We start from the raw sequence: 12,102 nt of genomic DNA, 5'->3' as shown, positions 1-12,102 counted from the left end.
GGATTATTTCGTATATAGTGGGGATATTAAATATGTATATTTTCTAGGATGTTGTGTCCAATCCTGAACAAACAGCTGGAGAAGAACAAGGAGATAGTAATAGTGGGTTCAATGAGCATCTGAAAGAAAACAAAGCTGCAGGTGAGGTGTTTAAAGCTATTGGTCCCTTTTGCAAGAGTGCTCTTGTTGGAGCTGGGTGGATCTAAACATGTGGTTTGGTAAATGTACATAAGGAGGTTTAGCCCAATATCTGGTGCATAGTAGGCACTCAAAAAGTTGATTTTTTAATGTAGCTGATTAGATTGGTATTGTCTACATTTCTGAACTTGTATTGAAGTTTGGTGGTAAATGCCTTTTATACTAATATCCAGTTATTTTTTTCAGAACCTATGGATTCTTCTCATTTGGACTCATGTAGTTCCATCAGTCAGGTCATTGAACAGTTACCTCAGCCAAACAGGACAAGCAGGTATACTAGTGTTGGCAGGAATTTATATAAATTTATTAATGGATCAGTTCTTTTATTTGTCCCTATTACCTCATCCCAAGGATAAAAGGATTAATCTTATTTTTGTGAATTAGAAAGTGGGATTTGAGAATTGTATTAACTAGTACATTAGTACTGATAGCTAGGATCTCTTTTTTGAAGGTAATAACATTTTTTACACCTGTATTATTCAAATTGTGATCTTGTGCAGGTAAAACAAAATAAGCATTCTTGGCATAGATATGACTTAATTAGTAGGAAATAAATCATCAAAAAATATTTAGATACGTATCATCAAAACTGTTTGGCATGCTTTCTATCTACCAACTAAATTACCTTACCAGTTTTAGACCCAGAATGTTTAATTCATACCCTAAAACAGTGTTGAATTTTTGCTTTGTCTTATGTGTAGTTTTACATTGTCCATTTATTGAGTTTATCCTCTGTTAGGCACTAGATTGGATGTTTGACATATAGTCCCATTTAATTTCATCCTTAAAGCAGCTATCCTGTGAAGACATTATATTATTTCCATTACATAGAGGGGGAAAACTGATGGTTGAAAAGTTAAATAACTTGCTATAGCATACATTGCTTGTGACAGCTGAGCTTTGAACCCTCCTGACTCAAGTGCCTTCTCTTTCTTTTTTACTGTTCACTGCTTCTTAGTCTTCTGCCTAAAATCTAAGATCAAAAGTGAACTTAGACAAGTTCACGGGTCTTGTGGTGGCATAGTAGAAAAGGCAGCAGTCAGAGAGGAGAATGTCAGGTTGAGGTGGTGAAAGAGTATGGTTTTATCCAAAAAAAAAAGTCCTTTTTTTTTGCATTCTATTTAATACTCTGTTTGCACATAAATTTTTTCTCCCAAATCATCAGTTGGATACTTCAGAAAACTACAAATTGGTGGGCTTATTTTGGTCTGCAGGTGGGTTCTGTTTGGCCCACACTTGGTTGTAAGATATATTTAAGTTAATTGATAGAATTTTAAAATGGGGAAATTTTACATGAACTTGGATTTTCAGCTTCTGGCATTACTAGTCCAGAGGTAATACAGCTATTGTATTATTGCTAATAATTGGCTGGAACTGTTAGTAGCAGCTAACCTCTGCTTAGATGGGCATGACTGCTATGGTCTGTCATCGACCCTATAATTCACTATTGACTCTTGTACATGGACACTAATATAAAGCCAAGTATTCATCATTTATTGTAGTGCTTTTGCTTTTCTTCTTAGCCACTTCACTCATTTATGTTAGCTTGTTTTGCCTTTTTTTTTTTTTTTAAGATTTTATGTATTTATTTGACAGAGAGAGACATAGCGAGAGAGGGAACACAAGCAGGGGGAGTGGGAGAGGGAGAAGCAGGCTTCCCGCTGAGTAGGGAGCCCGATGTGGGGCTCGATCCCAGGACCCTGGGATCATGACCTGAGCCGAAGGCAGATGCCTAACCACTGAGCCACTCAGGCGCCCCCTTGTTTTGCTTTCTATAGGCATTTAAGTTTATGGTACTTCTTTAGGAACATGTGCTTTGCTTATGTGTTTGTGTCCTGTTGGTTTGAACCAGGGGGGACAGTAAGTGTGCATACCCCTTATTGTAAATGAAGCAGTGTTGTTAGAGAAGTCCCATGCTCCTTTTCCCCTTTTGTATCAATGTGTTGCCCTTTCTCTAAAAAACAAATAAACAAACAAGACCTCGAATGCTTACATTCAATAAGTGTGTAGGCACTGTGGCAGGTGTTTTAAAGGGGCTTTGCCATCATGGAGCTTATAATTTAATAGGGAGAGGTTAAATCATTACATAAGTAGCTATGTAGTTACAATTGTGATCATTGCAAAGAAGGAGGAAAAATATATAACCTAATCTGTGTGATAGGGGTAAGCGTCTCTAAGGAATGTGATCTAAACTATAAATGTGAATTTGTTAGCCATAGTTGCGGGGCTGGGGAGAAGTGTGCCATGTGGGAGGAGGAGCTTTCCAGACAGGGAATTGAAAGTGCAAAGGCCATGAATCTAGAAAGGATTTGGACTTGATTTCAAGAGAATGAAAGCTCTCCAGAACACATGTATGTTGATTTTATTCATTAATGCAAGTATTTTGAAAAAAGCTTCTTGTGAACTTTTCTACATAAAATTCCAAAAAAATCTTCCTCTCATATCTGGTGTTCAGTTGATGTAAGCCAATGATCCTAAACATGGAGCATCCTAAAATATACTAAAGAACTATAGATTGTCTTATTTCCCTGTTAAACATCTTATTTTTTTATTGATTTTTATTTTTTTTTAAAGATTTTATTTATTTATTTGAGAGAGAGAATGAGAGAGCACAAGAGGGAAGAGGGTCAGAGGGAGAAGCAGACCCCCTGCTGAGCAGGGAGCCCGATGTGGGACTCGATCCCGGGACTCCAGGATCATAACCTGAGCTGAAGGCAGTCGCTTAACCAACTGAGCCACCCAGCCACCCACATCTTATTTTTTTAAAGATTTTATTTTTAAGTAATTTCTGCACCTGGTGTGGGGCTCGAACTCACAACCCCAAGATCGAGTTGCATGCTCCACCAACTGAGCCAGCCAGGCGCCCCTCCCTGTTAAACATTCTAAAAAATTGAGATGATTATAGACTCACATGCAGTTTTAAGAAGTAATAGAGATCCTTTGTAAACTTTGCCCAGTTTCCCAAGTGGTAATGTTTTGAAAAACAATAGTATAAAATAGTATAAAATCATAACCAGGATGTCAGTGATAAAATCCACTGAATGTATTCAGGTTTCCCTAGTTTCACTTGTATACGTGTGTGTGAATTTTTATAAAGTCTAGTTACTTGTGTAACTAGACTATGTTGCCCCTTACTAGTAGGGGCAACATACTGAATGGTTCCAGCACTACAAGGATTCCTAGTGCTATCCTTTTATAACCATTAGTGAATCCCTGGTGATCATTAATTAAGACTGTCCTTCGTTTGTGATATTTTGTCATTTCAAAATGTTATATAAATGGGACCATACATTATGTAACCTTTTGGAATAATCTTTTTTCGATCCACATAACTCCTGGAAGATCTGTCCAGATTGTTGCATTCCTTTTTATTGCTGAGTAGTGTTCCATGGTATGGATATACCACAGTCTAACCATTTACCTGTTGAAGGAAATCTGGGTTGATCTGGTTTTTGGTTATTACAAATAAAGCTGCTCTGAACATTTGTGTGCTAGTTTTTGTGTGAACATAAGTCTTCATATCTGGGATAAATGGCCAGGTGGGCAGTTGCATGTTTTGTTTTTTTAAGAAACTGCCAAACTGTTTTCTAAAGTGGCTGTATCATTTTATGGTTTAACTAGCGGTGTAAGGATCCAGTCTCTCTTCATTCTCACCAGTATTTGGTGGTGTCACTATTTTTTATTATGGCCATTCTGATGAGTGTGTAGTGAGAATCTCATTTTAATTTTCATTTCCCTAGTGGCAAATAATGTTGAACATCTTTCCATGTGCTTATTTGCCATCTGTACATCCTTTTCAAGAAAATGTCTGTTCATATCTTCTGTCCATTTTCTAATTGGATTTTTAAAAATCGTATTTTGAGAGTTCTTTATATATTCTAGATATTAGTCCCTTCGTAGGATATGTGGTTTGCAAATATTTTCTCTTACTTGATAGCTTGTCTTTTCATCCTCTTCAGAGAGTTTTTCACAGAACAGGTTTTTAATTTTGATGAGACCTGTCAAATATTTTTAACAGAGTAATGTAAATAATTTATTTAAAAAAGAGCTAATGGGGCATCTGTGTAGCTCAGTCGGTTAAGTGTCTGACCTTGATTTCAACTCAGGTCTCCATCTCAGGATCTCAGGGTCATGAGTTCAGGCCCCATGCTGTGTTCCATGCTGGGTGTGGAGCCTACTTAAATAAAATAAAAATAAAAAAATAAAAAGCAAAAGAGCTTATAATGAAAAGCAGGGTCCTTTTCCATCCTTGGTCCCCTTTCACAGAGGCAACCTGTTTAAGTGTGTTTTAACTTCTTTGAGAGGGTATCTTCCTAGCACTCAATGCTGTTGTAAAGCTAACACCATTATACTGCCATTTCTTGTTTTGTCAAATTAAGACAATTGAATTCCATAATGAAAGATGAAGATTTAACTCAAAACACTCCCAATTTTTTATAATAATTATTTTAGTTCTTTTATTGGCTACTTTTGTATTTCTAAATAATGTACTTAAACCTTTGTTTTCTTTTCCATCAGTTTTAGACAGTAGGAAAAAATTTAACTTTAGTACTATTTTTTTTGTCTGTGATCTGATTTATTTGAGGCCTTTTCAGATTCATCTAATATTCTACAAATATTTATTGGGTATTTCCTATATACCAAGCACTGTTGAATTTTGGAGATGAAAAGGATCAGAAGAAATAAAAATCAGACCTTAATATAGCTTACATTCTTGTATGAGATATAGCAATACATAATAAATAAGTAAATGGTATGTTAGATACTGATAAGGGCTGAAGAGAAAAATACAGCAGAGAAGGGCATAGGAAATGTCAGAGGAGCTCCGAGTTTAGATAGGGTGACGACTTTGGGAATGCTTCACTGATGTGACTTTTGATTAAAAGTTCTTAAGTGAGGCCTGCTGTTACCTGGGATAAGTGCAGCCCATGCATAAACACATGTGCAAAGGCCCTCAGGTAGGAGTGTGTCTGGAATATTTGAGAAATGGCAAGGAGGTTAGTGTGGCTGGAGTAGAGTGATGGAGAGAAGTGGGAGAAGAGGTCAAAGAAGTAAAGGGGGAACCAGAATATGTAAGGCCTTACAGGACAGGGTAAGGAATTCAGCTGTTCCTCTTAGTGAGATAGGAAGGCATTTAAGGGTTTTGAACAGAGGAATGGCATCATCTGACTTAAGATTTTGGGGCGCCTGGGTGGCTCAGTTGGTTAAGCGACTGCCTTCGGCTCAGGTCATGATCCTGGAGTCCTGGGATCGAGTCCCGCATTGGGCTCCCTGCTCAGCAGGGAGTCTGCTTCTCCCTCTGACCGTCCTCCCTCTCATGCTCTGTCTCTCATTCTCTCTCTCTCAAATAAATAAAATCTTAAAAAAAAAAGATTTTAATAGGATCACTCTGGCTGCTGGATTAAGAATAGACTGAAGAGTGTACAATTTTTATTTGTTGATTATGCCTTGTTAAAGTTTGAGATAAAAACTAAAAGTAACCATTTAACTAAAAGAGGAGAATATACTGAAGGAGGAGCAAGGGTAGAGGCAGGAAGACCAACTAGGAGACTACTGTATTTATTTATTTTAAAAGATTTATTTATTTTAGAGAGTGAAGAGTGTATGCACACGAGTGGGAGGGGGAGAGGGAGAGAGAACCCCAAGCCGACTCCACACTGAACTTGGAGCCTGGAGAGGGGCTTGACCCTGTGACCCTGTGATCATGACCTGAGCCGGAACCAAGAGTTGGACGCTCTACCAGCTGTGCCACCCAGGCGCCCTCTGAAATAATTTAGGCAACATATGCCTTTGGCTAGACCAAAGTAGAAGTGGATCAGGATTGGTGAGATTCTGGGTTTTTTGATTGGATATGGAGTATGAGGGAAAGGGAGGTAACAATGATACCACATTTTTGGTTTCAGCACTAGAAGAATGGAGTTGCTGCTAGAGGAGATGAACAAGAGTGCAAGAGAAGGTCAGGTTTAGATGTATTGATGTTGAGCTCTCTTTTCATTGGACAGTTGGAGGCAATTGTTGGCAAATCTGGATGGAGCTCAGGGGGAAGGTCTAACTGGAGGTTTAAATTGCAGAGTCATAAGTATGTGGATGATATTCAAAGCTGAGTCTGGATAAGATCATTAAGGAGGTGAGTAAAGGTGGAGAAGAGCTCCAAGGACTCACTGAGCCTACCAGCATTTAGAGATCAGGGAGGGACATGAAGCAAAACCCCCAAAAGAGACTGAGGAAAAGCCAAAGTATGTGGTTTGTGTTGTGTTTCATTGCTCTACATTTTGTCACGTTTGCTCTTGGACTTTCTTTCCCTATATTTCCCAAGGTTATGTAACTGGTCTTCCTGGTTATAGGTAATGTTCTGTTTTATTTTTGTGAAAATCTTTACTTAGTCCCTTTTCCTTGGATCATGGTCCCCAGCTTTGCAAATTTATGTTTTTACCTCTTTATGCTCATTATAGTTATGCTTAGTAGTCTTTGTATGAAACATTAAATGTGTAGACAGTTTAAAGGAAGCGAAAAATGTGTACCTGTAATTCTGCCACCCAGAGGCTAATTGCTGTAAACATTTTGGCATATTTTCCCTCTTTGTGTGTGTACTTGATATATATACATCGTTGACATGTGTAAAGTAAAAGTGTTTGCTGACCTTTTTGCTTAATAACATGGAATTTTTCCCGTGACAGTTCAAACTCTTAATAAAATTTTCCCCAAATTTTTTATTTTAAAAGTTTAAACCCACAGAAAAGATGAAAGGATATTACACATTTGTTCTCTCTGTGGATGTGTGTATATACACATACATATATAAATATACACGTTGTGGGGGGCTGGATTGTTTGAAACTAAGTTGCAGACATCATAGTTACCCTTAAATACTTTAGCATTCATCTCCTAAGAGTAATACATTATCTTATATAATCATAATACCAATTTCACATGTAAGAAAATACTAATTGCATAATACCTAGTAAAATAGTTCCTATTCACATTTTCATAGTTGTATCAGATGTCAAAATATATTTTATAATAAACATTGTCTCAAATATATTTATTTATCTGTTTAGTTATCCAGGATCCAATCCAGGTTTTTTACACATTGTATTTGGTTTTTTCAAACATTTTTAATAGCTGCATAATATATAATTTTATGGATTAGTAAGTTATTTAACTTCCCTAGTGCTGGCCTTACAGGTATTTCTTAATCACAGTAAACATTGAGAAACAAGTTTGTACAAGGATCTTTCCACATTTCAAATTATTTCTTGAAATTATTGGGTTATAAACATTTTTTAGAAATATCTTTCCAAATTGTTCTCCAGAAAGGTTCTTTTAGTTTATAGCAAACTAGTTTAGTGTCATAAATAGTGTATGATAATGCTTACCTCACCTCAGATTTGAATAGTAGTACAGTATTTACAGTTTTTTTTTCTAATGTGATGGGCAACAACTGGTTTCCCTGTTTTCTACATGTTTAAAGATACTTGTATTTCTTTTTTTATGAGTTGTCTGTTCATTTATGTCTTTGGGTTCTTCATATGAATTCCTTATATTCTGTAGACACTGTTCTTCTGTTATATTTGTTGCAGTATTTTTTCCTAATTGTTGTCTTTTACTTTTGTTTATAATATTTTTTGACCTGTAATGTTAACTTCCTTTATTTTTTAAATTTTATTTTATTATGTTAATCACCATATGTTAATCATCATTAGTTTTTGATGTAGTGTTATGTTCCATGATTCATTGTTTGCGTATATGACTTCCTTTAAATATACAGGCCTTTTACCAGAATGTTATTCAGACCGTCTGATTCTATATATGTACTCTTAAGATTTTTTTACTAAAATATTTTTGTGAAGTGTGTCTGGCTCAGTTGATGTATTTTTGAGGCCCTTCAGTGCACATCTAATACATATCTTATCATGTCACTTGTCAGTAATTCTCTTGAGGGTAAGATTTTTCTCTCCCTGCTTATATTTTTTCAGAGAAAGGTAAAATTCCAAGTATGTTTGTTCCTTTCTTCTGTTAAGTATTTGTGCTATTTAATTCTGCACAATGTTTTTTGAGTTGCTATCAGGTGCTTTCTGTAGAAAGAAGCACTAATGGGGGCCATGCTTTTTACCTTTGTCAAATTTGCTTAAGATGTTGGTGTGTGGGGTGTCACAATAAATTTCTAAAGGTGCTTTGAGCAAAGTGTCTGAACCTATCTGGGAACACATGATTGTGTCTTTCTGCCGTTCAGTGTTTTGGGAATCTCAGTGGAATCTGCTCCTCCTGTGGGGGAAGAAAAGGAAGAAGACGTGGAAGAGAAGGAGGAGGAAAAGGAAGAAGATACTAGAGATGATACTATCACACACTCCCTTGGTGCTGAAGGTAGCTTTATGTCTTTTTCTGGATAGTAGATTGTTGTATGTCCCTTTAACATAAGCGTGTAGATATCTAAATTTCTCTTTATTGGTGGGGCACCTGGGTGGCTAGGTTTGTTGAACGTCTGCCTTTGGCTCAGGTCATGATCCCAGAGTCCCAGGATTGAGCCCCACGTTGGGCTCCCTGGTCTGTGGGGAGTCTGCTTCTCCCTTTCCCTCTGCCCCTCCCCCTGTTCCTTTTTGCTTGCTCTCTCACTCTCTCAAATAAATGAATAAAATCTTAAAAAATCTCTCTTTATGGGGTTCTAGATTTCTCATCATTAAATTGAGAATAGTCATTAAGAAATTTGCAATTGTCTAAGATACTCCACCTAATTTGATGTTCAGGAATTTGATGCTCATTGGATAGCCCCCTTTCTGCGTATTGACTCTTCTTGTTACATTTGTTTTTTAAATATTTTGGGGATGTATGCTTTGTGTGTGGAAGTACGATCTGAATTGCTGTGTGTATTGGTATAGTTTATGTGTATCTTCAGAAAGTAGACATATTCTACCTATGTGTTAGGTGCTCCTAGGTTTTTTTTGTGTGTGTGTGTTTTTTTAAGATTTTATTTGAGAGAGAGAAGGAGAGAGAGAGAAAGTATGAGAGGGGGGAGGGTCAGAGGGAGAAGCAGACTCCCTGCTGAGCAGGGAGCCTGATGCGGGACTAGATGAGATTTTGGGACTCGAGGATCATGACCTGAGCCGAAGGCAGTCGCTTAACCAACTGAGGCACCCAGGTGCCAGGTTTTATAGTATGTAATTTTTTGCTTCATTACATATTCTTCCTCTTCACTTTTAGTGCCTTTATTCTTTCTGTTTGTTTTTGGTTCTTTTTTAAAGATTTATTTTAAAGAGAGCGAATGCGAGTGAGCGCAGGCCGGGGGAGGGGCAGAGGGAGAGAATTTCAAGCCGACTACCATCTGAGCGCGGACCCTGACACTGCTGGGCTTGATCTCATGACCCTGAAATCATGACCTGAACCGAAATCAAGAGGTGGATGCTTAACCCACTGAGCCCCCCAGGCACCCCCACTTTTAGTTCCTTTATTCTTAATTTTATTTTGAAAAACTTTGGGGCAGGGCTTTGGTGTGGAGGACTTAAAATGACTTTTTTTTTGCTAAGGAACAGCACCTTACACAGTACATAATATTGTGGGATGCTACTTAATTTCTTGGGGTTTTGTTTCTAGATTCTGCCTCATCACAGTTGGGCTTTGGAGTTCTGGAACTGTCCCAGAGCCAGGATGTTGAAGAGCATGCTGTGCCATATGAAGTAGATAAAGAGCCTCTACTGTCAGTAACCACCAACTCTAGTTATACTAGGCTGTCTGATGTGGGTGCTAATATTGGTATGAAACATTTTTTTTGGCATTTGGAATTGTTTATAAGCATTTTCCTCCCAAGCTAGAGCTAGTTGTTTTTTCTTTGATATATTTTATAGCTACTAAGTTAATATAATCTAAGTTAATATTGTAAGGTTGCCAAGTTGTCTGGCAAATGCTTGTCAGTTGATGGCTTGCAGATGAAGGGTTTTTATAAGTGCGTTACTGGTTATTTTCCTTTTTTGGAATGATGCTTGTATATATTTTCAAATTGGAATTCTCTTTTTATTAAAATCTTTACCTTTAAAAAAGCATTTGGGACTGCTTCTAGTACTTTGAAAAATTAAATGTCTCCTTCCTGTCTTTTAAAATTTCAAGGAATTAAACATGAAGAACAGTCCAATGAAGATATCCCCACAGCAGAACAGCCCAGCAAGGATGTCCCTGTGGCAGCACAGCCCAGTAAGGATGTACATGTGGTAGAAGAGCAAAACCCACCGCCTGCAAGGTAAACCCTGCTCTTTCTAGAAAGTATTTTTGAGTTTCTGCTTTAGGGTCATACTTGTTTTACTTGGTTAGGTGGAAACATACTTAGAAATTGTTGACCCCCCCCTTTGTAATGTGCATATTTTTGGTCCAGCCGAAACATTATTTACAAATTCTTACTGTGTCCTCATCTTTAGTTATATTATAAAGCCATTTTATTGCTGCTGTAACTAAAGAGCATGACTCCTCTTTTTAAATTTTTTTTAAAGATTTTTATTTTTAAATAATCTCTACACCCAGGGTGTGGGGCTCAAACTCACAACCCCAAGATCAAGAGTCACATGCTCCACCAACTGAGCCAGCCAGGTGCCCCTATAAGCATGACTCCTTAATCTTTGCTTGTCACTCCTCTCTGATCTTTGTCTACAGAGGCACTGCTTGTGGGAGGACTTCCTACCCTCTCTAGTGTTATGAGAAGTCACATGGATATTATATTTGAAAATCTTTTACTGTACTTGAGGAGCACCCAGATTGCTTTAGGTCCTCAGGTATCCTGCATCTGAAAGTTTCTGGTATAGCTGTAAAGAGATATTCTTTTCCTAAGTCCTCTTGGCCTTAACGTGGTAGGAATTAGGCCTATCCCTCTGCTCTGCCTGTGGTGATTGTTCTGTCCTAAACTGCATGTCCTCTGGTCAACAGCTCAATATGGCAGAGGAAAAGTGGGATGCTTCCAATTTGGGGGAGGTGATGAATAACTATTCAGTATTGTTTTGTAACTTCCTTCAGTAGAAAAGATGAGGAATGGGGTCCTCAACAAAGTTGAATATCAAGAGAAGTTGTCTTTCTAATGCAAAACACTCAGCCTAACTTGGGCCCACTTTTTCGGCTTTTCTTTAGGAAGTTTCTCTGTAGCTAGTTATGCTATTACTTTAGTAGGTGAATCTCCCAAGTCTCTGGAAAGGGGCCAGCATTGAGAGTCTTACATGTAAGAGTAGTATTAGTATGAAGGATTCTTGGTTTGGGGCTTAGGTTGAGCAGATCAAATGGACAAGACCAGCAGTAGATAAAGTGTGTGGCAGTAGCACAGGGGATAATTCACACTCAAGCTCTTTTTTTGTGGAGGGTCCTCATTAGGACTGGCAGTGTTGTGGTCTGGATCAGAATCCTTCATGTTCGCCTAGATAACAGTGTATGTAACACAAATCCTTAAATCCCTCGTCAGAAATCTTGGACAGCGTGCTGCACAGCAGTGAGCAAAGTTGAAAAGAAATATTGCTGTGTGAGAGACAGGCTTTGAAATGGGCTGAGGACTTTATAATCATAAAAAGTAGCTTATTTCACTTCCAGCAAATATTTATGTAAACTAGAGCCACTTGGAAGTTTTGAAATTATTGAAGGAAAACACAAAACAGAAAAAGCTTCTAAATTCAAAGGTGGACGCATTTGAACATAGCAACTTTTTCTCCTGGTGATTTGAATTTCCTAGGTCAGAGGATATGCCTTCTAGTCCCAAAGTATCTCTTACTGCTGTGGAAACGAATGAACGAATAACTGCTCAAGAACTTTTGCAAGGTGAACTGAAGATTCAGAAGTCACCAGAGCCTGAGGTTTTGTCAACTCAGGAAGACTTGTTTGACCAGAGCAATAAAACAGGTACAAAGAGTAATTAGTTGCTGTAGCTACTCTTCTCCAAAGATC

The 12,102-nt window shown here is 37.7% G+C and overlaps 1 protein-coding gene across 1 annotated transcript in view; it reads left to right on the top strand.

Moving 5' to 3' along the window:
- TP53BP1 (tumor protein p53 binding protein 1) overlaps nt 1-12,102 on the top strand; it is a 95,200-nt gene that overhangs the window by 24,532 nt on the left and 58,566 nt on the right. The window contains 6 exon segments of the mRNA XM_025883854.2: nt 48-141; nt 385-469; nt 8,432-8,562; nt 9,787-9,945; nt 10,297-10,426; nt 11,891-12,057. Coding sequence (XP_025739639.1) covers nt 48-141; nt 385-469; nt 8,432-8,562; nt 9,787-9,945; nt 10,297-10,426; nt 11,891-12,057 — 766 coding nt within the window.

Source organism: Callorhinus ursinus, unplaced genomic scaffold, assembly GCF_003265705.2.
Source record: "Callorhinus ursinus isolate GAN/ISIS: 27379988/994484 unplaced genomic scaffold, GSC_fseal_2.0 scaffold25, whole genome shotgun sequence".
Taxonomy (NCBI): domain Eukaryota; kingdom Metazoa; phylum Chordata; class Mammalia; order Carnivora; family Otariidae; genus Callorhinus; species Callorhinus ursinus.
Note: the sequence above shows the minus strand (reverse complement) of the source record. Positions and strands in the feature narration are given on the sequence as shown.